General features: G+C 37.9%; 2 protein-coding genes across 5 annotated transcripts; one reads left to right on the top strand and one right to left on the bottom strand.

Moving 5' to 3' along the window:
* On the top strand, positions 1-7,618 carry GPATCH11 (G-patch domain containing 11). Of its 4 annotated transcripts, none has more exons than XM_084512693.1 (9): positions 1-198; positions 307-533; positions 1,267-1,308; positions 1,388-1,508; positions 2,311-2,401; positions 2,514-2,618; positions 3,221-3,302; positions 4,239-4,324; positions 6,797-7,618. In XM_084512693.1, exons 1-8 carry the CDS (start codon positions 152-154, stop codon positions 4,292-4,294), a joined length of 771 nt encoding a protein of 256 aa, XP_084368819.1. In that variant the 5' UTR covers positions 1-151; the 3' UTR covers positions 4,295-4,324; positions 6,797-7,618. The 4 variants fall into 4 exon arrangements, with proteins under 4 accessions (XP_084368819.1, XP_084368820.1, XP_084368821.1 ...); XM_084512694.1 differs by having other exon boundaries at positions 6,820-7,618; XM_084512695.1 differs by having other exon boundaries at positions 5-198; positions 290-533.
* Positions 5,560-26,542, bottom strand: EIF2AK2 (eukaryotic translation initiation factor 2 alpha kinase 2). The gene is made up of 16 exons (XM_084512689.1): positions 26,289-26,542; positions 25,561-25,692; positions 24,005-24,119; positions 22,714-22,901; positions 19,711-19,817; positions 18,136-18,205; positions 17,281-17,365; positions 16,209-16,243; positions 15,926-16,039; positions 14,803-14,922; positions 13,434-13,541; positions 11,387-11,588; positions 9,347-9,472; positions 8,719-8,817; positions 7,205-7,267; positions 5,560-7,119 (listed from the first exon to the last, which is right to left on the bottom strand). The coding sequence occupies exons 1-16, from the start codon at positions 26,444-26,446 to the stop codon at positions 7,000-7,002; spliced, it is 1,842 nt and encodes a 613-aa protein (XP_084368815.1). The 5' UTR covers positions 26,447-26,542; the 3' UTR covers positions 5,560-6,999.
* Positions 26,543-26,587: the final 45 nt, after the last annotated feature.

The following is a 26,587-nucleotide window of genomic DNA, read 5'->3' on the forward strand; positions in this document are numbered from 1 at the left end:
GGCGGCCGCACGCAGGCGCCGGGCTGAGGTGGGCGTTTGGGTGCCCGGGGAGGTGTGGAGGGCCGGGGGGCTCCCCTCAGCCTCCTACCGGGCAGCGTGGGGGTTGTGAGGTGTTTGGGGAAAGGGGCTGAGCAGGGCATGCGTGCTGGCCATGGGGGAGGACGAAGAGGAGGATTATATGTCTGATTTGTTTATTAAGTAAGTATCCGCCTTTTTTTTATTTTATTTTTTTTTCCTTCTTAAATGATTATAAGTGTAAAAAGAATCAACAATGAGCTAAGATTTGCAGGGGGTATTAATTTGTAGGCAGGATGTGAGGCCAGGCTTGCCCATGGTGCGCCGGGTGAAAGAGGCTCTTCAGAAGGAAGAAAAGCAAAAAGAAGCCAACGAGAGGAACCGACAGAAGAGCATAAAAGAGGAAGAAAAAGAGCGGCGTGACCTGGTGTTGAAGAGTGCGTTGGGCAACGAGAACAAAGGCTTTGCCCTGCTGCAGAAGATGGGCTACAAGAGTGGCCAGGCCCTTGGCAAAAGTGGTAAGTTTGTCACTGTCTAGACCTGCGTGCTGCTTTCAGGTGTACCCTTATATTTTATGGACTGCATCTGCTGCTTCACTTATAGATGGGGTCAATAAATGCCTCTCTAAGAGCCCTACCATTACTGTCATGTTGTGACAGGAAAAAAAAAAAAAAAAAAAAAAGCAATTTCTAAAACAAAAAAAAAGTCAGCCCCTTCTTTGAATTTATCGCTGTATTTTGGAAAAGAAACAGTACTTAGCATGAAGTCTTGACAGATAAAATTAGTGAAGGAAAACATCAGTAATCGTTATGCCAGTTCAGTGCATCTCTAGCAGATGATCAGCAACTGAAGGGGCCCAGACAGATTCTTGTTGTACTTCATCTTTATCAAGCTGTGAAATTCTCAAATAAAAAAATGCCACAGAAGACTGTAGCAAAGCAATCTTCATCACAGGTATGCTGTACCTATCAAATTGACATCATTTTCTTTCCGTTGGGTAGTGTTCTGAAGAAAGCATCCAGCAATTCCGCAGACAAGGAAAAAAAGAAAGGAGGTTGCAGCTCAGCTAGGTTATTTGTAGTGCACTAAATGTATATCAATAAGAGATTTTTCAATTTCCAGAAAACAGAATTGCAATAAAATTTACATATTTAATGGCAAAATCAGCCTGCCTGTTTGAATATACCACGCAAACCATAGTTTGAGAAATTTCTGGTTTTTTTTAAATCAGACTATTTTTCCTTTTCACAGGAGAAGGCATTGTTGAACCTATTCCTCTGAACATAAAAACAGGTTTGTGATGCTTCCTAATTTACTTAGTTATGTATCAGAGCTTCTCAGATGCTTACATTCATGTTTTGAACTTACATAGGCAGAAGCGGGCTTGGTCATGAGGAATTCAAAAAGCGAAAAGCTGAAGAAAAACTAGAAAACTATAGACAAAAACTCCATATGAAAAAACAAGCAAATGAACAAGCTGCAGATCAATTCAGGTAAAATTATGTAAATGATACCCCAAGCAGTGCCTACAAGGCTGTTCTTTTTTATATGTTAAGTTTGGCTATTCTGTTAGTGTGTTACTAATTCTGCATGTTGTTTGAATGGGAGGTACGAGTTGAAATATAAAACAAGCAAGAGCAGGTGAACACTGTAACACTGTACTGCTAAAGTACATATGAACATTTATAAAAATAAAAGATTCAGCAATGTGAACAGTATATATGCTAATTTTCAAATAACTTGCACCTTTTAAGTCAAAGAACCACATCATCTTTTTCAATATAAAGCTCATGGATAATCCAGAGCAGCATTGCTGCAGTGGTTTTGGGTTGCAACAAACTAAAACTCAGGGTAAACTTTGGGGGTTTTAATATATATTTTTTTTCTCCTTGTTTGCTTGTTTATATGTGGAGAAAGACAGACTAGGGAAGATTAAAATCTTCTCTGCAAATGTTTCGTGAACCATTTTTTCATGTATTACGGAAACCTGGTGGAAAAACAGTACGCGAAGGGTAATTATCATCAAAAGCTGTGTCCTGAAGAGGTAACTGAAAGGTTTATTTCAAAAAAAAATAAAAAAAATACATGTTGCTCCTCCAAAAATGATGTTAGAAGGGACTTGTTAACTTCAACATTGTTCTGGTTAGCATGGTCTTCTCTGGTCTGCATTTGGCAGTTGGAGGGATTGGTATAGCTAGAATCTTAGCAGATTTTCTATTTTAGAAAAATGTAAAATGTAACACATTTTACTGTTTGTCTTCCTGCTTATTTTACCTATCTACTTTTTCTTTACAGAGTAAGGTTCAAAAACAAACAAGAAGAACGTAAGATGGAAGGAGACCTTCGAAAAAGCCAGAGGGCCTGCCAGCAATTAGATATGCAGAAAGTAAGACACATTTCTCTGTGTTGGAAGGAAGTTTAAAGTATAGAGATATAGGCTACAAAGTAATTATTAATAAATTAAAGTTAATTTCCATTTAAATCCTTCATTATTTAAGGATATTGATGTTCCCAAGGAGAGTTGGTATTGGCTAGAACCTGAAGAGGAAGACAAGAAGGATGAAGAGGACAAGGATGATGAATGCACAAGCTCAGACTTAAGTGTAAGCTTCACAGCTAAATGCATGGTTCAATTCACAATGAAATTGTGTTCCCTTTAATGTTCCCTTAAAGTCTGTATTCGTCATTTTCAAAGCTGTAGTAAATGATCTCTTTGCCGTCTTAAAGCCGTCATTTTTAAAACAATTATATGATAAATCAGTTTTAATGTTTTATATTTTATTGCTTATCTCTTTTGAAGCTAATCTTTAGAGAAATGTTTTTTAATGTCTTTAATGTTTTCTGAGAACTAGATTACACCACTGTTGTTAGCTTAACATATTTGATTTGCAGAGATGAAGTGTGAAAAATTCCATCAGAAAGTATCATACAGTTGATATAAGGTAGCTAGGTAATACTTTGGCTGTATCTTCAGTGCAGGTTCTGTAGCTGGAAAGAATAATGAGCAAACAGCAGCCATTAACTTTCCAGAGATCCTGGATTCCTTTGCTGTAGGTACAACAATTTGGGTAACTTCATGCCTTACTGAGTTACAACAGCTTTTCTAAAGAAAAAGGTTAAACAATCTGTTTTAGCAAAAACAGCAGCTCAAACCATTTTACATCATGTAAGCCCCTACTCATTGCATCCTTGTACCTACCTATAGGTATCAGAAAAGCTACAACTCCTGACTGCATATTTAAGAGAAGAACACTTTTATTGCATTTGGTGTGGAACCACCTACGAAGGTGAGAGTAAACTTGCCACTTATGTGTTTTACTTCGCTTACGCAGCTAGACTCGAGTAATGCAATATATATTCACTCTTTACCCTGTTGCATGCTTTCGTCAAGGACAGTGCTATACAAACTATGCCTATGCTTCTGTTCTTTATAGTCAATTCTCCTTTTCTGAGGTCCAGAATCAAAGGCTATCAACTTTTTGATATTGGGTCTAACCTTATTTCATCAGACATCTTCCCTTTACTATAATGCAGATGGTTGATACTAGGTAGCTTCAGCATTACCAGAGACACTTTCCTAAGAGAGCTCTCAACAGCCCACACGTGCCATCTGAATGGCTTTGTCTTCTGTTCTGCAACCTGGCTTATGAGAAGCTGTCATGATGTAGTCTGGTAGCTGCGTGCTTACCCCTCGTCCAGGGTACAAAGTTTTCTGGGAGAAACATTAATACTTCTGTCAGAATATATACTTTTTGTTTCTCTTACTAAAGTCTTTTAAATATACATAAGGGATTTTCGTTCCAAGATACTGTTTTGCAAAAAGCTTGGTGGGTTTTCATTGTAAGCCAACTCTAAGTTGTTTACATGCACAAAAAGTACGTGCTGGCACTTAATTTGAATTGGTATTAATATTCATTTTGTTTCGAGAAAACAAACGTCAGATATTAAAAGTCAAAAAAAAAAAGCTTGCAGGTGTTTCTGGAACAATTATAACACATCTAACTTCATTGCACAAGAGAGGGTAGAATTTGTGTTGCTTTTTATTTATTTATTATGTTGTTATTTATGTCCAGTGTTTTAAAACACAGTTTAGAATTAATAACTTGCAAACCTTGAATTCTATTTAACCTGTTTTGTACAGTTTCTTCAAATAATTCTAGCAACTTTTTTTCATTTTCTTTCAGTGGAATTAACTGCTCACTTTTTCTCTGCTTATTCCATAGATTCTGAAGATTTGTCTTCAAATTGCCCTGGAGACAGTGCTGCAGATCATGACTAAAGCCCTTCTAAAGAAAGGAGTTCTAGATAAGTATGTATAGTTGCTATACTCTGACAATATATTTTTTTAAAGGTTCATTTTTTTTAAAAAAAGGTTCATTGTTGTGCCCAATTTCATACCACTGTACACAGAAGAATCATAAAGTTGACAGGTTATACTGCAATTTTTGAAGCATTCTATGTTTTTTCTGCTTGTTGCACAACTTATTAGGAATTAAAGATGCATTATTGCGAATTACTATAACGTGAAGGCAGGTAAGAATTCCACAGTCTTTGATTATGCTCTGATTTTAAAAGATCAAGTTTGAATAAGTCTTGTTACTTGTTATACAAGTAACAAGTTATGTAAGTAACATATATTATACAAGTAACAAGTTGTATATGATTTGTTATTCTGTTATACAGGATGTTAAACAGGTGTGTGTGGGGGTCATCCTTATTGGATGACTACAGGTCAGAGTTTTTTTTCCTTAGTATCTCAGAGCTCACGGAGGAGGGAGCTTTTGAAATGTTACAATGACATTTAATATTCGGTTATATGTAAAAGGTACATATTCACCAGATCATGGGACATGTTCAATTTAAATATATATTTATAAATAATCTTAATAGACTTTTTATCCTTAGGGAATGACAACTGCTTCTGTAAACATCCTCCAGTAGAAAGTTACTACTAAAGTATACAAATACTGCAAAAAAATAAAGATCTATTAAAAACTTCTGTGACAAGCTAAACAATACTTCACAGTAAGAAAGGAATCATCGAAGGGCTCAGGTTGAAAGGCACCTTAAAGGTCTCATTCCAACCCCCATGCCATAGGCAGGGATGTCACCTACTAGATCAGGTTGCCTAGGGCCCCATTGAACCTGGCCTTGAACACCTCCAGTGATTGGGCAACCTGTGCCAGTGCCTCACCACCCTCTAAGTGAACAACTTCCTCCTAAACCTCTAATCTAAATCTCCCCTCTTTTAGTTTAAAACCATTCCCCTTTTTCCTTCTTTATTTGATTAAGAAAAAAAGTTGCTCTCCATAAGCCCTCTTTAAGTACCGAAAAGTTGCAGTAAGGTCAGAGTAATGGTGAGTAGTGGTGGTACAAGTGCTCTGTGCAAGAACTACAAACGTTTCAGCTGAAACTTGTCACATGTTAATTTTCACATTGTAAGGGTAGGTTTATGGGTGAAAGGGAAGTGGAACTAGTAGTGGTATTTTTGGCTGTTGGGATATAATTTCTCCTAGACCTTGACTACTGCAAAAAAAATATGAATTAGTCCAAAATAATTGAATGCTTTATTTATGAACAATAACATTCATTATAAGGGGAAAGAAAAAACAAAAAACAGTTCTTAGAAAAGGACATAAAATCAGACCATTATTTAGCACCGCTTATAGGGGATCAACAATAGATTTCCATAAGAGTATAAAAATGACTACATAATCTTTTATATTATTCTTTTTAACCAAACACCCACCTTTAACCTGTTTAACATTTTAGAAAAATCCTATTATAATTTATCATTACTACACATCATCACATCATACTTATTTTCCTGCTTAGAATCTCTGCGCATACGCCTTTATGCGGTACCACAGGAGTGAGCTGTGTCTTTTCAAGCAATTCAAAAATGAGACTCAGAAAAGCTAATTTGCCCATCTTTACTCCCCTTCCTATTCTACCAAAGCTGTAGTCTTTGAAGTATGTAACCAAATAGTAACAGGCAATCTGCTGTTGCCTTTTGCAGAGCTGATGGTAAGTCCACTAGAGGTGTTCAGGATACCTGTTACCAGTTGCACATGCCTCAGTACTACAATAAGTGATTAAAACCCAGCAGTATGGGGGAGAGGATGTTTAAAGTGCTTTTGACAAAGTATTTAAAATGGTTACTTCTGAGAAAATGCTGGAGACTGAGTACCCCAACTTTGTTTCAGAAAACAAAAAAAAATCCCGAGGGTTTCAAAAGTTTAGGATAAAATCTCTTTCAACTGGATTTCCTAGAAGCTAGATGCTTGACATTTAAAACATTTACATTCTCAAGGAACACCTACTTTAAAAGAGTATTTACATTTTAGCGCATTAAAGGTGCTAGGTGTTCTGATGGAGATATTGTGAAAAGAAAATTCATTTTAAAGACCTGAAATTCAGTAAAGAATAAACCCCACCTCTTTCTAGTATTCTTCCTACCAAAATCAATCTTTCCAATTCAGCACATTACCTCCTCTGGTCTAAAGAGGGGAGGGGGAGTCTAGTAAATAATATAAAGTTTGCTATTAAAAAAAAGAAAGGTTTGGTTCACGTGCCACAAGACAGAGCTTCATCCACTTCAACTGATAACGGATTGAGCACATGTTAAGAGCACACACGTGGGGAGTTGCCACAGGCCAGTTATCACATCAACACAGTCTTACGGAAGACAAGGAGTAGGTTCCTGTGCTTATTGTGTAATATAGTTCAGCTCATACCTAACCTGTGTTTCCACGTAAAAATTGTAAGCGATTGTTTGCAGATGTTTGCTGTTCTGATCTGCAGCCAGTGGGAGTGAACGGTGATGCGACCATTTTGGCCAGCAAGCTCCTCAATGGCAGGAAGGCGGAACACCATGGAAAAGACGTATCCCGTGTCTTGCTCTTGCTTCTGATATATTTATGGAATTTCATAAGTTTGAATCAAACTGGATTTAAGCACGATCTAGAAGACTTAAAATGGCGTTTACTGAGTATGAACTTTACGTGAGTTGTCTTTATCAACACTCTTCAAAAGCTCAAGTATTTCAGATGCATGGGGCCTTTTTGAGGCGTCCTTTGAAAGCATCTTTTTGATTATGGGTGCCTGCAAAAAGAAATTAAAATTGAGTTATTTTTTTTAAATGAGTGAAGAGAGAAACTAACTGAAATAATGTATTCTAATACTATACCTGTGTTTTAAACCGCTCAGCGAAGCCCTCTGGAAATTTACTTTCTCTTACTTCAGGCCATATCTGAAATTCATATGAGATAAACAGTTTCAGTATGCTTTTATTCATTATATTTTGCATCTCATTTCACAACCTGTGAAACTCATTTCACAATCTGTAATAATTTACAGAAGTAATCAGAATACAAATCTACAAAAAAGGTAAGGCTGCAAAAAACTATAGAAGTTTGAAAAATTCTCATTTAGTTGAGCTTTTTTTTTTTTTTTATGGTCGTTTTTGTAAACTGTTGTCCCTTTTTAAGATTAAAAGTTTCACAAAATACAATGATGTGTTTGTTTCAGCAAACCTCTCTACTTCATAACCATTATCCTTCTGTTCTCAAATAACAGCGATTAAAAAAAAACAAACAACACACATTGTGAGAAGGCTTAATTTCTTGTTCTGACAATGTGTGGATGTTATTTCTGAGCCAAGCAGGTGTGCTTCCTCCCTTTTACCTTGTTCAGTGCTACAAAATTATTTCTATGTCACTGCAGAAAATGCTAGGTGGAGTTCAAAGCAACTAACAGTGAGCATTTCTAAATACATGCTTCCAGAAATTGCTTCTGGGTGACAACTATTTTTTTCCACGTAATGATTTTCAATTGGTTTTGCCTTTTAAACTTTGAATACCGTAGGACTGTAGGAATTTTTGCACAGTTGGCTGTGAGCAGGGGAAAGTCCCTTAGTCTTTAGAAATACTACAAGGTAGGCAATTGGAGCCAAGTCAAATCTGTGGACCAAACACACTTTGATTTGCTTTGGTTTTGTTGGCAAAAAGCCAAGCTAACAGTGTTCAACCATATACATAGATCTTACAAAATAATGACTTCAGAAACAATACACATCATCTACATCCCTGTCCTACGACTGTATAGATTTGAGCGTAGTTTGGGCAAAGATTAAGTAACACTGGTATCTTCTTGAAGTAATATTTTTTCAATTAAAATAAAGCCATATATTCCAAATCACTTTCATTTCCATTTCAAAGAACTACAAAGGTTTCAGCTCTATGGAAACTTTATTCTTGTCCCATGCTGTAGTGAAGAAGAGCATGGCAGACACTAAACTCTCCCAATTCTTATTTTTCTAAAATTAGAAAAATATTCCTTTCCAATACTCTGATCAAATAAAAAGATCAGATATCTTTTCGGTAGATACTTTTTAGATTTTTGATTATTTTCCCTATAGATGCATGTACATATCTAAGCTTAGTAAGGCTTTAATCTGTATATCAGTAGGACATAAGTAAAATAAACCCAGTGATGTTTCTTCAGTTATTACATTTTAACTGAAGCATGAAGGACTTGTGAGCCTTACAGACATGAATCAAAGGGAAAATATGAATAGAGACAGTACTGTAGTTGTACAGATTCCTTCTGGCATGTAATCAGCATAAGATACCTGCAGTAAGGCAAAATAACTATACATGATATGAAAGGGGTTTCTTTATTTTTTATTTAAAGATTACATACCGTAATTTTCTCATGACGACTGGCCAGTGCCGAAAGAATTTCAAACCAAATTAATCCCAGTGCATAAATATCTACTTCCTTTCCATATTTGTCACTGAACTGCAAAGATCACAACAAAAATAATGTAGGTGTCAAATACAACTGGACACGCCTTCTTAAGGGAAAATTTGAAATCAATAAAAACTGTCACCTGAAGACTCCAGGACTGGCATTACTGGATCCCTTTATGCTATGATCTTGTTAAATAGTGGCTGTGATGTCACATTAAACACACTGAAGTTATGACTTCTACAAAACTAAGGCATGCCAATGTCTCTTTGTTACAAGTAATGAAACAGAGGGACTCAAATGCCACAGTTAACAGAGGTCCTAAATTCAACTACATGGCTGGCAAACTGTTATGCAAGAGCACTTCTTACACCAGTGTCAGACCTTGTAGGTTAGGACAATTAAATAAAACCACCACACTTGCAAACTGCTTTCTTCAGAATAAGGTTACCCTCATATACAGTCATATCAGGGAACATTAAGCAACTTGGTTTAATACTGCGATAAGGGTCAAACACAACCAATACTGAGTTTATACTGTGAAATGCATGCAGAGACAGTAACACAGCAAGATAATTACCTGCTCTGGTGCCATGTATGATTTTGTTCCTCGGTTCCCAGTCAGAGTTTCATATGTCACAGAAGTCACAAGACCAAAGTCACCTATTTTTATTTGACCATCACGTGATATGAATATATTCTGAGGCTATATACATACATATATATAAAAAAAAAAAAAAGTAAATCAGTAAATTGCTGTATCACCAAGGTTTACCATCAAGTATAATCAGCCACAGAAGTGTTCCCCTTAAAATTTGGTAATCGTTCACAGAAATTACTAAGAAACAGATTGGGGGTGGGAAACAGAAGAAAGTTCAAATAACTTTGCTTTGAAATACACAAACTAAGTTTAAAATAGCATACACCTCAATAACTAACTTTATTTTAACTACTTGTGATGACTATATCATGCTTTAATATTCTTCAAATACATTGTGTATATAATATTTACTATCCAAAAATGCTTTTTAGTCCTGGGATTTGATGCACTTGTGCAAAGCATTTAGGCTTACATGGAATTCCACTCAAAGTATAGTTTCTCCTAGGCACAGTAGGAGTATCTGTACAAAGTTGACTGCAGAGTTGGGGCTTGCTACAGGTATCTCACAGTTTTCATTGAACTTAGCATTTTTAAATTTGACAAAGTCATCAGCAACTAAAATAAAATTGTGTAAGTTTGGATGAAGCTTTCCAAGCCATCTGTTATTCCAAAGAATAAACTATATTTCTGAATGCCGTTAAAACAAAAAACAAACAGCCTCATCCTGTCTCTAACCCAAAGAAGATCCAGCAGACTGTAAGGCCAAGAAAGACTTAAGGTTTCACAGGAAGTGATCTTTGTGTCAAGAATGCCCAGCACAGTTCTTTTGTTCAAGAACAACCAAGTCAACAACACATTTAATAACAGTAGTGCCCTATTTGAAGACTTCACTCATGCCAGGCACAAACAGACATTCATCTCAGGATGAAGAGAGCTTGAAGCTATTCTGCAGCTGTGATTCTGTGACAGATCTCAGGTGGCCAAGCACCTAAGCTAACAGATCAAAGTGGGGATAAAGAAGTTGCTAAATTAAAATGCAGGCAGACAAGTTAGCAATAGGACTTGGAAGAAGATTACAGCTAGTTTCCATGGATGAGAGACTGGGGCAGCAGACTCATAGGAACACAGGAAAGTATATAAAATCAAAAAGTGTATAAAATTCAGGTTACTGGAGGTCTTGAGAGAAGGGGAATTTGCATCAAGGTCAGCATCACTGTATCATCTCTCAGCTCTAACACTCTCTAGGTATTTGGGCATAACCACTATATGAAGAAGACAACATCCTCAATCTACATTTAGTGTGACTCACTGCAGCCATCTTTAGTTTTTAGGAAAGCCACCACAATAATGACTTGCTCACAATGTAAGTTTTAAAACTGTAAGCAATGTTGTAACTCGCATATAAACATTGAAGGCTTGTAACTTTGTTCTTTAAAAATATTTTGTTTTAATATAAAGATTGTATGGTCGTGCACTTCTGGAGACTAAAATTCTATTCAAAAAAGTAGCATGCAAATATTTGTATGCATACATGATACAAGAGCAACTAGAATCATTATCAAATACAATAGATTCTAGGATAAACTGTCCCCTTGCAATATAATAAGAGCAAACTTCCTAGACTCAACCTTTTGCCTTCTTTCTTTTAATTGTTTTATTACCAAGGAAGATCAGTATTCCTTTTCCCAATAGGCTGTCTTGTGACCTAGTAGCACATAACACACGAAAATGCCTGTTAATTGATGACTGCTGATTGCTTTGGCCTTTTTTTGGTGGTGGGTATTTTTGTGTTTTTTTTGGGAGGATTGGTTGTGGTGGTGTAGGTTGTTTGTTGTTTTTTTTGTGTTCATTTTTTTTTTTTGGGGGGGGGGAGGAAGAGGTTTGTTTCGTTTTTTAACTAATGCACTCTGTGTCCTTTAGTTTAGATTTTAGTTTAGATTTTAGAATGAAATCCAGCCAGTTGGTACTACTTTTATCTAAAATTATTACAATTATTTAAAAAATACCTCTTCTGCTTACCTTGAGATCTCGATGAATTAACCCTTGGGAATGAATATAGTTCACTCCTTCCAGTATTTGTAAAAATTTGTTTTGTGCCATATCTTGGTAACTTTGTTTTTTTGGGTTTTTTCCATTTTTTTCAATCCAATCTTCCAGAGTTCCTTGTTCACAGAATTCTATTTGGATGAAAAGGCAAGGAATTTTTGTTTCTGACCTCTGCCTGCAAAATAAAGTTATACACTATTAAAACTGGCAAGATACAATTCCTCCAAAGCCTCCAAATTCCTTCCAAAGCATTAATGATTCTCAGGTCCCTCTTCTCTAAAAAAAAAAAAAACAAACAATAAATAGATATAGATATATTTGTAAAATTGTTATTCTTTTTGGAGTTACTCAAAAGAAAGTCTGAAAGTTTCTTGATTTTAAAGACCTTACACCGCTAGGTACTAGATCTAAATAAAAAACAATCCAACCAAACAATCCCTGTTCAGTTGCTACATACCTCTGCAAGATTCCTAACATTTTGTTTACCTCCTTTTGTTTACCTCTCTTGCTCCCTGTTGAGCAAGAAATAGAACAGTACTTGGGTCCCATCTTGCCCTCTAGGAATTACTGCAAAACTCTGGCAGGTATTCCCTATAGTGCTCAACAGGATTAGCCTTCCTCCCCTACCTAGAATGATCACATTTTTTTAACCTTTGTCCCTTAAAGAAGGAAGTGTGGTGACATCTTTTATGTGCACAGGAAGTGTTCAAAGCCGAGCTGGACAGGGCTCTGAGCAACCTGATCTAGTGAAATATGTCCCTGCCCATGGCAGGGCGGTTGGACTAGATGATCTTTAAGGTTCCCTTCCAACCCAAGCCATTCTATGACTGATTACATGACAAGTCTGTGAATCAGAGAATCATTCTGAAAGACGGAAATCTAAATGAAATGTATTCACTGAGTTCCCTCACCATCAGCCCACAAAATAGACTAAGGCTGGAGATGGGGAGGGAAGGACAATATGCAGAGGAGGAAGCACCACTTCTTTTTCTGATTTGCATTGTGTGATCTCAGTGCCTTAGAATAAAGCATTCTGAGGCACTGAAAGAACAAGCATTAATTAAAGTGGCTCGGGACTCTCTACAGCCTTGAGGTCAGGCCACTAGGTGGCCTTCCACTCTGGGACTTCAGCCCTTTGAGACTTCAGCCTTTGAGACTTAAGGTCTTTTTCTGTGATAACCAGCATCTGTTCAATATTAAATGCATAAGCTATATTGAGACTCCAAGCTACTAATGGTTGGATTTTCAGGAGACTTTTTTTGCCTATTTAATTCAGTTTTTTTCTGAACACTCTTAACAGATATTGTGCTAACCGTAATTTTGAATCCATTAATATTTTATGGCTTTAGGTAAATTAGGTAACATACCTGAAAAGTGAAAATTTATAGCTATGAAAAAGGCTTACCATAAAACCTTTGAAAATTTAATAACCTAACTTATTAGTAAAATTCTTACCACTGTCTTGCCAGCACTCTTAGTGCTGGAAGACTACCTCCAACAAAAGAACATTTCATTCTGCATTTCTACTCTCAATAGCTCTGTGTTCACAATAAAAACTCTATCGGACACCATAGTTTAAATGTTACTTTAGAGAAATAATTACATTTATAAGAGTTATTGGATAATCAATTCCTAAAAAATAAAAAAAAATAAAATAAAAAGGGAGGGGGGCTTCCAATCAGGAAGCTGGCAGACCATTTTTAAGTTATGTTAATCCTTGTCCCATATTTTGATTTTTGCATTCCTACATTATTCTACAGATACAGCAAGTTCTGTATAATAAGAGACAGAAGAAAGATAAAATTATTAAATATTTAATATTCACCAATAAAGTATTTAACTATAAACCACTGGCTGCTCAACAGTACTGTGTTTTTTCTCCTAACAATGATTATGGAACTACACATATGCATTTATATTTGTGTAATGGTGCATAAACAGTGATCAGCTTTTCTTTTAACAACACAAAATTCAATATGGAAAACACATTTGTGACTGCAAACTACTGTTTTGTAGTTACCTTGAGTCTGGATAAGTCACATAGTCAAGCCCTTCCCAGCTACAATAATACCGCACTATGTATTTATGTTCAAGTCTTGCGAGTCCTTGTACTTCACGCTTCACCTTCCTGTTTGGAGAAGAAAAAAAAAAGCTCAAACAAAACAAATATTTCAAAACAAAGATATTTTCCTACAAAAATTAAATATTGAGTTAAATAAAAGACAATTTAAATAGCAGCATACAGACAGTTTTGCATTGATTTTGAAAAATAATGGAATGTTCTTAGAAGGTAAAAAAATATAGCTTTTTTTTTTTTAGAAATCAAAGCCCTGCTCAACAATGCTGAAAAAGGTTTGTTTACATATACAGAAGTGTGCAAATACTCATGAAGAACTATTGCTGTAATTGGCCTACACTTCTTGTTAAATTACACAGTGAAAACTAGCACTTTTTACTAAAAAAGGTTGTATTGATTCTTCAAATACTGTAATCAAAATGAAAATAATACACAACTGTGAAGAATACAGGAATTTGAAGGGCAATGTAAAGGACAACTATTTTCAAATTTATTATTTCATAGAGAACAACTTTATTTTTCTGAATAGATTACATAAAAGAAATGCAAGTTCTTCAGCTGCTGATTGAGTACTCTACTAGTAGTCTTAAATACTCTAGTTGAAAAAAATTACTTAAAAAATTTAAGATCATTATTCTGTGTGGAGATTATTATAAAGGACAAGTAACGTGGCAATATGGTTCACTCTTCACATTACATAGTTACATTATTTAGATATAAATTATATGTATTTTCCAATTACAAACCACAAAATGTATTACTTTCATTTTTCTCCATTTGCCCTAATTATAGTCATTATATATTATGGATAAGTAAATTTTCAGGTAAGGTACCCTGTGTAAAGTAACATTGCTGCTTCCAATGGTTTTATTAATCAGCAAATTTTCTTGAAACACATTCTACAATATTAACAACCAGAAATCATAAAAATTCTGTACAAGTGTACTTAGGGATAGTTGAACATAATAAATCTACTTTCTTACAGCTGTATGCCAAGTTATTTGAGAGATTGCAAAAATGAAGACTGGCATGCAGTTTTCAGCTTTACAATGAACTAAAGAAAAGTTTACCAGAAAGACAGTTAATAATGAAAATTCCTTAAATGCTCCAAGGATTATTAAAAAAGATAGTCATGGAATAATAGAATGTCTGGATTGGAAGGGACCCACGAGGACCACTGTGTCCAACTCCCGGTTCCCCAAAGGGCCATCAAAAAAAACACAACAACAAAAATAAACAACAACAACAAAAAAAGACTATGAAAAACTTGATTAAGGATGTCCTAAAAAAAAAAGCAATATACAGTACTTACATTTTGAGCTCAACGCGCTTGACTGCATAGGTCATCTCATCAATCTTTGCTGTTGCTTTGAAAACATTCCCAAAACCACCTTCACCAATTGGCTTTATATTTTTATAGTCTTTAAGAAATCTTAAAAAGAAAAGTAATATATATCCAACTGGAGTGTACTTAGCTTTACATTTAGAAGATACAGAAATGGTCCCAAAAGGCTTAATAATATCTGCTGAAATACCATTCTATAGGGCTCACTCAATATACACATACACAGGTCTAAATCATAATCTTGAAAAAAAAAAAAACAACCAAAAAAAAAAAAAAAACACAAGGGATAGCAGCCCTATAACACATCATTGCAGCTCTCATCTGAAATGTAAAAAAATGAGTTCCAAACCCTACTTCTGGTAAATATTTCAAAATTTATACAGAATGGGAAATGTAGTACTTCCTCTGAGTGCCTATACCTATGGATATGAAACTCATCCAGATTCTGAATTCAAGTCTTATTCTGTACCAGGCAAGATAAACTAGAAGGAAATCACTCCTACATATTAATTGTGAGCATAGAAAAGTGTCATTTTCGCAAACATTTCACCAACCACAATCTCAAAACATGTTTGCTGTCTGTCTGTTTAAGTATTTGTAAAACAAAGTTCCACTGCAGTTCTTTTTTTTTTTTTTTTTTTTCCATATAGCAACAGAATAAGAGCAAATTTTCTTTATTTGTACAGGGCCTGACTGTGATGCAGTTATCTTTCTTCATAGCCACTCATATGGTGCTGTGGTTTTGATTTGTGATGAAAACAGTGCTGATAACACTAATTTTAGCTGTTGCTGAACAGTGCTTGCATAGCATACAGGTCTTCTCTGTTTCTCTCCCTGCCCTGCCACAAATCAATTGACTAGGGGTGTGCAAGAGATTAGAGAAAGGACACAACCAGGCAGATGACCCAAACTAACCAAGGAGATCTTCCATGCCATATAACCCCATGCTCAGTAATAAAGCTGAGAAGAGGGGGGTTGAAGTAGGTATTACAGCAATATTCTCTCATATTCTATTATAAATAACCAATTAAATCTAGACCACTGCATAATGTACTTGCTATACAGGTCTTAGTAAAAAAATCCTTCTTACCTTTCATCCGCTGTGTATTCATTTTCCTCACTGTTATTTGGCAAGCTTTTGTTTGAATCCGACATCTTCTTCTCTTCTTTGTTATTTGCATTGTTGAAATTAGCTGCCAATTTTCTTTAGCAGGGATAAAAGCAAAATTTATAAGAAGCTGTTTTTCTAATACATGACAAGAAAAAAGAAATGTACCACACAATGGTGACATTTCTTTGTTAGATATAAAAAACAGTCAAGTGGTATGTAGTATAGTTTTATGGAAGATAGCGATCTAGAACTAAACACATACCTTGTGGCTTTAATGGCAGAATTTTGTCCGTTTCTCTACATGAAAAAGAAAAACAACAGCAGCTAAGATATCCTGATTTTTTTCACTATAATTAGTTTAAAACGCACCTGAAAATGTATCCAGCATCTGTCTATCTATAAATGTGTTCATACCTTATATAAAAGGTAGGACCCGTATATAAACGACACAGGACTCAAATGCATAGTAAGTTTACAGATGATAGTAAATTAGGAAGAGCTGCTGACTCCCTTGAAGGTAGAGAGGTCTTGGAGAGATATCTTGACAAATTACAGGGCAAGGCAATCACCAACCACATGAAATTTAACAAGAGCAAGTGCTGGATTCTGCACCTGGGTAGGAGCAATCTTGGATATATGTGCAGACTGGGGGACAAGGGGCTGGACAGCAGCTCCCCAAAAGAGATCTGGGGGTTTTAGTCAATGGCAAAATGAATATGAGTGAACAGCATGTCCTGGCAACTGAAAGGACCAACTGCTTGCTGGGGCGCATCAGGCATGGCACTGCTAACTGCTTGAGGGAAGGGATTGACCCACTCTGCTCTGTGCTGGTGCTGCCTCACCTCAAGTAGTGTGTGCAGTTTTGCGCACCACAATGTAAGAAGGACATAAAACTATTACAGAGTGCCCAAAGGAGGGCAACAATGATGGTGAAGGGTCTAGATGGCAAGACATACAGCCTCACAAGGGGGGGTGGAGGAGCAGGTACTGAGCTCTTCTCTCTGGGGACAGTGACAGGACCCAGGGAAATGGCATGGAAATGGCCCACAAAAAAAAAAAAAAAAAAAAAAAAAAAAAAAAAAAAGCGCTTAGTTTGATCACCCTTCTCGCTAGTACAAGCCCATGTAATCCATGATACATAAACTGGGTCCACAGTAAATACATGTAAGTAAGTGATAATGGATAACAGTAAGAAGGTACTTAATATTCCTAGAAAAAATGCTCAAATATTTTCTAGTAATTAGCAGTAAAGGAGGAAACTGATGCTACACTCCGGCAAGAGGCTTGCTCTGTTCAGGGTCTAAAATACAAGGAAGACCATCTTTTTACTGTACCTGCAAAGGTGAAGCCTTTTCAGATGGCAACATGTCTCTCATTTTTTCTGCCAGGTATGCATCTGTGTCTTTAAAGCGAACACCCCTATTATGGAAAAACAATACTCTCATTTTAGGTGAAAGTCATCATAAACTAATACAATGCTTCCTAGAGTTTAAAAAAAGCATAGAAGTCATTCAAGTTTTTAAAAGCAAGACCTGAGTAAGCATTAACAACCATGACTGATTTACACTACAAAACTTCATGCAGGAGAGCTAATAAAAATAGCAACATTTTGTAATACATTTCCCTATTTCTATAGAATCTAAAATATATGATATCCTTTATTTAAAGAGTTTAAATACAGAGGATTATTTCAATACAGTGCAGCCACTTTTTGAATTGTATGTATCAGCTTGCTTTACAATGCCATGAAGAATATAAAAGAAGTGAAAGCAGCACTACCACCACATAAACTGCTAGGCATGAAAGGCTTGACCTAAGGTTCCCAAATTACAAATGAAACATTATGCATGTTAGTTTTCTTTTGTTAAGCAAATTTTCCCTTTGTTGGAAATGAAGATTTATGGAGAATGAAAAAGGGAAAAAAAATAATCAGAATGTACAGCATGGAAAAGTACTAAAACTGAGTTACACTGAATTTTACAAGAGTGACACAATAGGAGAATGAATGTTAGAAATGTCATGAAATAATACAACTGACTGGTGTAGCTGTGTTCCTTTTATGTTGCAATAAAAATGCCTCTGATAGGAACTATTCAATAAAGAAACTAGGACAAATATTATTTAGAATCAGATCTAAAATTAGTAAATACATTTTTATCACTGTCACATTATCAATGAACCCAACTTACCCAGACGGAACCAACTCTCCAGGGGAATTAGGCTCACTAGCTGAAGGACTGGTGATAGATTTTTCACTCTCTGTCTAGAAAAAAAAAAAAAAAAGAAAGAAAAAAAAAGAAAAAAAAAAAAAGAGAGAATGGTTAACAAAATCACACAAAAAAATCCTCAGAGAAAAAAAAAAGAGCCCATCTAAGATGGGGGAAGGAAGATTACAAGGTCCTCAGTGGAAGCTGATCGCAGCATGGAACATACAAAGCATTGCATAAGAAAGGCATCTGCCTAACTTCCACCTAGCCTAGTGAAAAACATGCCCTCTCACAGTGAGCATTATACAGACACATTTGCAGAAGTAGCATCTAGGATTTATTAACAATTAAGAAAAGAGTAACAACTATTAAAAGCAAACGTTTCCATTGTTTACTGCAGTTCTCTGTGGGGGGAAAAAAAAAAAAAAAAAAAAGCAACTCTAAGAGTTTATGCTTCAATAATATCCCCCCCACACACACAATTTTTTATTATTATTTTTTTTAATTCAGAAATACACTGGGCCTTTCTACTTTTGGCTAATATGTACATTTAGTTATATTTTGTTTATTACACGGATACCACCAGAAATGAAGACACATAGCATGACTACTAGGAAGACAACAAAACAGCCCACTCTCCTTTACAATAATTGCTAGAGAGGTTTTGCTACAGGCCGTAGATGTCAGACTATGATGAAAACGTGAAGATCCATGAGCTGACAGCATATTACAATATTAAAGGAGGATCCTAGAGCTTAAACAGACTACTCTAAATAGGCAGTGAACTTTAAAACAACAACGAGGCATTTAACATCCACACTGAACTGTTAAATAATGAAAAAATTAAGTACATAAAGTCAAAAAGATTTTTCCTCCTCTGTGCTGCCTTCCCTTCACTTAAATTAGTTCATATGTACTGTTCTGCGCACTTCAGAAACTGATTTTGGATTACTATTAGAACTCAGATACTTTTGTGCATCTATGGAAATATGATGGCTGCCATGAAGACAACAGCTCTGCTCTCTAGAGGATCGTGTTAGCAACTGCTTCACTGGAATCATCCTTGGGACATCACAGAAGTCAAGCTCTTTTCATTCTAATTCCTGCTTTTGCCTTTCTCACACTTCCAAGATTATTAATCCAATTGATCCAGTAGGAGATTTATGCTTACAGCCAGTCACTTGGCAATACTTCAAAGAGCAAACAGAAAACTGGCATATTAGAGCAGGCAGGAATCAAACATGTTTAATATACACACATTCTTGAACAGCAATGTATCAGACCATGTTCTGAAATACACAATTAGAGATAGCAGCTCTGAGATTGAGAATTTTTTTTTCATTCAGCAATTGAACATACAAGCACAACATAAATTTTACCAACCAACAGAATCCTGTAACCCAATCACAGTAAGAAGGATTTTTTCACTCTAAGTGGAATCTATGTTACATGCTTTGAAACAAAATGAATGAGTCCATTTGAAAGACTAAAGAGAAAATAATTTAATTTCTGTCTTAAGGCTAAATATAGCACACACTGTTAAAGATTCACACTCACGTAGCTGCTCATAAGCTTCTTTTGCAGCAGCCTGTTTTGCAGCACCTAGAGAGTTTCCAGTACCACGTCCCAAAATGTGACCACTAATTGTGCAACTACAAGAAAACCTGTAAAATACAATAGCAAATAAACTCTTCTTACATCCTGTCTGACAAGCCTCAATTTAATGATTTAAAGCACTACAGTCAGTTGACATTACAGAAAGAAAAGCTGAAATATACTTCTTCAAGAGAGTATTTTCAATATGTTTAACATAATTAATAATGGTAGATAATTAATCTGATGTGCCTTCAGAAAAAATATATATATATATTTTAAAGTATTAACACTTTTTTTTAAGGTTGAACTCCCCAAAACATCATATAGGTACAGATGACCTCAAATTAAGTTTTTAAGAATTTTAAGTTTCATAAGGGTTGATTTTGCAGGGGAGCAGAGTTTTCCAGTATATTGTCCAGACAGTTAAAACATGCAGTTCATCAGTCTTCAGCTGTTGCTATCTGGAATATTTGTACAATTCACTGACTGCTATGCATACAGAAGGAGACACAGGCAGGCTCTCCTTCGCGCTTTGTTCCTAGGGGTCTTTGAAATACATGCTGAGAAGCCCACAAAGATGCCAGAGCATCTCTTCTCCCAGCTGAACACTCAGCCCTGTTAGCCTCTCCTCTTACGTCTTATTCTCCAACCCCCTAAACACCTTAACGACCCTCAGCTAGATTCTCTCCAGATTATTTCCAAGTTTTTACTGTATTTCTAAAGTTTCATATCACAGAATCACAGAATTTCTAGGTTGGAAGAGACCTCAAGATCATCGAGTCCAACCTCTGACCTAACACTAACAGTCCCCACTAAACCATATCCCTAAGCTCTACATCTAAACATCTTTTGAAGACTTCCAGGGATGGTGACTCTACCACTTCCCTGGGCAGCCTGTTCCAATGTCTGACAACCCTTTCGGTAAAGAAGTTCTTCCTAACATCCAACCTAAAACTCCCCTGGCGCAACTTAAGCCCATTCCCCCTCGTCCTGTCACCAGGCACGTGGGAGAACAGACCAACCCCCACCTCGCTACAGCCTCCCTTGAGGTACCTATAGAGAGTGATAAGGTCACCCCTGAGCCTCCTCTTCTCCAGGCTGAACAAGCCCAGCTCCCTCAGCCGCTCCTCGTAGGACTTGTTCTCCAGGCCCCTCACCAGCCTCGTCACCCTTCTCTGCACCCGCTCAAGCACCTCCATGTCCTTCTTGTAGCGAGGGGCCCAAAACTGAACACAGTACTCGAGGTGCGGCCTCACCAGAGCCGAGTACAGGGGGACGATCACCTCCCTAGCCCTGCTGGCCACACTGTTCCTGATACAAGCCAGGATGCCGTTGGCCTTCTTGGCCACCTGAGCACACTGCTGGCTCATATTCAGCCAACTATCCACCATCACTCCCAGGTCCTTCTCTGCCTGGCAGCTCTCCAACCACTCATCTCCCAGCCTGTAGCTCTGCTTGGGGTTATTGCGCCCCAGGTGCAGGACCCAGCACTTGGCCTTGTTGAACTTCATGCAGCTGACCTCAGCCCATCGGTGCAGCCTAACCAGATCCTCCTGCAGAGCCTTCCTACGCTCAAGCAGATCGACACACGCACCTAACTTGGTGTCATCTGCAATAACACATTCAAAACAGAACAGACCAGAACAGAATAGTTCAGTTGGAAGGGACCTTCAAAGATCATCACATCCAACTGCCTGACCACTTCAGGGCTAAACAAAAGTTAAAGCACGTTACTGAGGGCATTATCCAAATGCCTCTTGAATACTGACAGGCAGGGGGCATCAACCACATCACAAGGAAGCCTGTTGCAGTGTTTGACCATCTTGGTGGTGAAGAAATGTTTCCTAAAGCCCCCTCTTCACTGGCTGGCTATGCTGTGCCTAACATATCCCAAAATGGGGTTTGCCCTCTTGGCTGCCAGGGCACACTGCTGGCTCACACTGAGCCTGTTGCAACAAGCAACCCCACATCCCTTTCTGCTGAGCTGCTCTCTGGCCACTTGTCTCCCAGTCTGTACCGGTGTCCAGCATTTTCCTTTGCTGAACTTCATGCCTTGCTAATTGCCCAGTGCTCCAACCTTTCTAGATCCCATTGCAAGGCCTCTCGTCCCTCCAGGGAGTTAGCAGCACCTCCCAGCTTAGTACCATCCGCAAACTTGCTCAGGATGCACTCTACTCCTGCATCCAGGACATGGAAATGTTGAACACAACTGGAACTGAGCCCTGGGGAACACTGCTGGTGACTGGCTGCAAGCCAGACGCTGCCCCATTCACTACAACCCTTTGAGCTCTACCACCGAACCAGCTCATCACCCAGGGCAGAGTGAACCTATTTATCTCATGGTTGGACAATTAGGCCAAAGGATGCTGTGAGGGACAGCATCAAAGGCCTTACTGAAATCCAGAAAGATTATATCCACTGTCTTCCCTTCACCCACCAAGTGGGTGACCTTATCATAGAAGGAGATGGATTTCCCTTGATGAACCCATATCGACTAGGTGAGATAATAGCTTTTTTCTTTAAATGCTTCTCATTATCCCCCAGGATAATCTTCTCTGTAACTTTTCCATGGACTGATGTTAGACTAATAGGTCTGCAGCTTCCTGGGTCTTCTCTCATGCCCTTTCTGTAGATGAACACTGGCTAGCTTCCAAGCAGCAGGGACCTCCCTGGACTCCTATGAACTTCGGTAAATTGTTGAGAAGGGTCCAGCTATGACATCTGCTAATTCCTCCTGCTGCATGCACTGGTGTACAAGCATTTCAGATGTGCTCCTGAACCCGCAGCACTCCCCAGAGTGGCATAGATGTTCCCATTAGCCTTGCCACCCTCAGCTGGTGACATACAATCCCTTGGGTTAACATCAGTGTTGCAAACAGTATCCCCCACTGATCCTAGCTTTTAACTAATGGTAGTGTTAACAAGAAGTACTGAAAGCAAGTAAGAACACTAAGTATATCTTACGTGGGCTCATGGGCATCTCCAACACGGCTTATGTTATTGTAATTAACTACTAGCAATTTCTTTTGTGAGTAGTCATTTAGTAGACTGACATAATCAAGTCCAAATCGCACATCCACAGCTAGTCCAAATCGTGAGGTCACTGGAGACGTCATTTGTTCTGGAGCTGGCGTATTTGAATGACTGTTTTGCTGTAAAACAGAAAAGGTAACCTAAAAACTTAAGCTTAATTAAATTAGTTTAAGATAAACAGTGCATGAAAACTAATACAGCTGCAAGGTTTGTTAGCATTTCAAAATATTTATAAGAAATTCAGAGGACAGCCACCCCAAGCCAGACTTATTACATTCTGGATTTCCAAACAAACATAAACCCAGTTTTCAAAGTACTGCACCTGTGTGTTTAGCAACCTATCACCACATTTCCCACCTCTTTTAACAAAAGGCAGGGAATGAACAGCGAAATGTCTCATAAAAAAGTGCTGTTTTCTGAACTTTCTCGCCACTTCAGAGCCAAGTAAACAGGTGGCAGCAGAAAGCTAAGCTGCTGATGTTGCCGTTAGCAAGGGCTGTAAATGCTCCTGTGCATGTACAAGAGGGGAAAGCAGGACTTGTTTGAGGTGACTCCTGATTAGGCAGCATTTGTAATATATTAGCATTTGGGTTAGAATAAAGACAGTGACATGGTAAAATAATGCAAAGAGGTAAGGGAAGATTTCACTCAAAAGGTGCTAAGAAGCATTCAGAATCAAAAAGTGAATTAGAGAATGGCTACCAAAAAAACACCTGTCAGAAACAAGGAACAAAATTCAAACCTAAAAAAATCGAGGGGGGTTAGAATTAACTATACCATAAAGAATATGACCAAGAAGCAAAGACTAAACAGAACAAGTGAAAGAAATATATTTTATGAGCAAAGTGGCAACAGACACACTGAATAATAGCTTGCAAATGTTCTGAAGACATTCTGAAGGCTCAACAGCCATCACAATGAAAAAGGAACACTGTCCACTCTGGACATGCCAATGCAGCTTAACAGAGGCAAATAAATTTCCTCATCCTTCTATAACACAACAGGAGAAAATACTCTTGATAATACCCACTAGTAGAATAAAAAGGCAAATAGTTCAGTGGTAAGAAGTAGAAAAATATTGAATAAAAAAGGACAAAGACAATTTAACTAAGTACACAGAACCTCTTCCAAATTAAATATTACTATTTTATTTGCTACTTTTAGAGAATCATCTTTAACCTTTACCAGCAAAAGAAATACATACATCATACAATTTACTCACCTCTTGTTCAATCATTTCCCATGTATTTTTTGCTGCTACTGCTTTTGCTTCCTTCTTAGATTTAGCACTGCCGCTGCCATATTCTACGTTGTTTATTTTAACCACAACCTTGAACCTGGAATAAAGGAAACTTTTCTGTAACATTGTTAAATTTTGTCTCATAAAAACTTAAACACCTTTTCATATTCAAATTTATTTTTATTATGTACAAAGCACTATAAATTACCTGTGGAGGTATTTGTGCATTTGCATGTTTTTACTACATCTTACTCCAGGTTATCATAAATCTGTAGTATAAATACTTGTAGAAATTTTACCTCCCTGATCAAAACTGCATATTCTTTATTTGCTCTAACAGTGCTTCTAAATGTTTAACACCTTTTATAAGCAAAATTACTACAGAATGCATAAGGTCAGCATCATTACAAGGCAAGTTTGTGAAGCCCTACCAACAGAACATACCTCAGAGCTGCAAAACTATATGAAGGGAAAAGATCAACTAATCTTGATTTCATGCATCCAGAAATGATATTACATTCACCTTTGATAAGCTAACCTACATTGCTTAGTACAAAAAAATGCATTTGGTGATTCACGAGACCCAGGTTAAAATGCAGTCCCTTTTGGCCACTTTGGGTCTCCAAAAACGAACAGAGGCACATCAGAGATGCAACATGGGATTATGTAGTCACTTCAACTCCAGCATATCTCTCTGCTGCCATTTCCCTCAAAAGGCCAACCCATTCTGCCCTTCTAACACTCAGCCACTTATCCCCTCTACCTCTGGCACACAATTATTTGTGCACTGCTGCTGAAAAAGCAACAGTGAGTCAGACCAGGAAGTCAGCTCAAGACTGACTGTACTCAATCAGGTTGGGCTGAAATCAATTTTTTTTTTTCCCACAGAAGCTTGCATGGTGCTGCATTCTGGATTTGTGATGGAAACAGTGTCGATAGTGTTTTGGCTATTGCTGAGCCGTGCTTGCAAAAAAGGCAAAGCTTTTTCTGTTTCTCACACTGCCCTACCAGTGAGGAGGCTGGGGTGCACAAGAAGTTGGGAGGGGACACAGCCAAGACAGCTGACCCCTACTAACCAAAGAAATATCCCATCCCACCTCATCCCATCCCATGTGGCTCAGCAATAAAAGCTGGGGGAAAGTAGGAGGAAGTAGGGCATTTGGGATTGACAACTGTCCTCTCAAGTAACCATTAAGTGTGATGAAGCCCTGCTTTCCTGGAAATGGCTAAACGTCTGCCTCCTGATGGGAACCAGTGACAGAATTTTGCTTTGCTTGCGCACACAGCTTTGTCTCACTAAATTTTCTGTATCTCAAGTTTTTCTCACTTTTGTCCTTCTGGTTCCCTCTGAAAACTCGGAAAAAAGCTTTCTCCTTAAACCCTGTGCATCGCATGGCATCCTCTGTACCCACCCACCCATCTGTGTTTTCAAACAGCTCTCTACCATACACTTTCAACCAATCCACTTCTCAGAAGACAATCTTTGCCCAATTTGCATCAAGAATCCTGATGGCTACTGACATGCATAGTGAACTTACTCAGGATCATGAGATGGGCCTTTCACGTCCACGGTGACATAATCAAGCTGTAATTTATTCCTTTGACAGTAACTGTTGATCTTGCCCATACACTCTCGTTCCATCTTGGCACAGTATCTGAGTACGAAGACCCTGTAAATATTCACAGCCATGTTTAAGCCTCCACGTGCTACTACAGCAACAACCCCAATTTGGTCAGCCCACTACTGTGCTACAGAATATAAAATGTTGCCAATAGGATAAAGCTCATAGAAAACGATTTTTAGGTTCTAATTCAAGTGGTTGATTTGCTACTTTTTTGAAGACTTACTGGAATAGCAGCTTGAGAAAGCAGAGCAGTGAATACAATGATTATGAAAGATTTCTTAACAGATTTCTTGGCAAGAAAAGGTTGAGTCATTCACTGAATCCTGAGAAAAATCTGTAACATTTCTCCGGACAGAACTAAAACTGATACCTCCAAAGCGGAACTGTGTTAAAATGTCTCTACATTGTAACATCCGCTTTCAAAACGTGAGGACTGTCAGGCTCGGTGACACATACAAAAATGAGCAGAGAAAAAAACAAAACAGAATGACAGTAAAGAGTGAGTCGAGAAGAAGCACATCATTTAGACGAGGATTAAAAACAAAAAAAAAATAGATGAAACCACCACACAACCCGGGCCCCGCGGCGCTGAGCACGACCTCCCCCGGGGCCGTAGGCCCCGCGGGCCCGGCCGCCATTACCTGGGCTCCGACCCGCTCGGCTCCGCAGCGCAGCCCGGAGTGCGGCCCGCTTGGCCCGGCCCGCTTCGCACCGCCCAGTTTCTTTTCCTCCAGCGTCGCCGGTCTCCGGCTGGAAGTGAAAGCGAAAGCGACACGCCCTCCGAGCTTTTCCCAAACATAGATGGGGTTGGGTAGCCCTCCTCCCTCTCCGACTAGCCCGGCTACACGGTCATGTCCCCTGCCGATAACAGTCCCAGCCATTCCTGCTGTTCGCAGCAGCACCCTTCTCCTTCAGTGCTGCAGGGGTCCTGAGAAACTTG

The sequence above is a fragment of the Aythya ferina genome (assembly GCF_964211825.1).
Source record: "Aythya ferina genome assembly, chromosome: 3".
NCBI classification, from domain to species: Eukaryota; Metazoa; Chordata; class Aves; order Anseriformes; family Anatidae; genus Aythya; species Aythya ferina.

Coding starts and splice junctions, on each gene's coding strand:
- GPATCH11 (XM_084512693.1), top strand. CDS start 152: ATGGGGGAGGACGAAGAGGAGGATTATATGTCTGATTTGTTTATTAA. Junction 1,309..1,387: donor TCCTCTGAACATAAAAACAG/GTTTGTGATGCT, acceptor GAACTTACATAG/GCAGAAGCGGGCTTGGTCAT. Junction 1,509..2,310: donor CAAGCTGCAGATCAATTCAG/GTAAAATTATGT, acceptor TTTTCTTTACAG/AGTAAGGTTCAAAAACAAAC.
- EIF2AK2 (XM_084512689.1), bottom strand. CDS start 26,446: ATGTTTGGGAAAAGCTCGGAGGGCGTGTCGCTTTCGCTTTCACTTCCA. Junction 9,473..11,386: donor TAATTCATCGAGATCTCAAG/GTAAGCAGAAGA, acceptor GTATGTATATAG/CCTCAGAATATATTCATATC. Junction 8,818..9,346: donor CATACATGGCACCAGAGCAG/GTAATTATCTTG, acceptor TGATCTTTGCAG/TTCAGTGACAAATATGGAAA.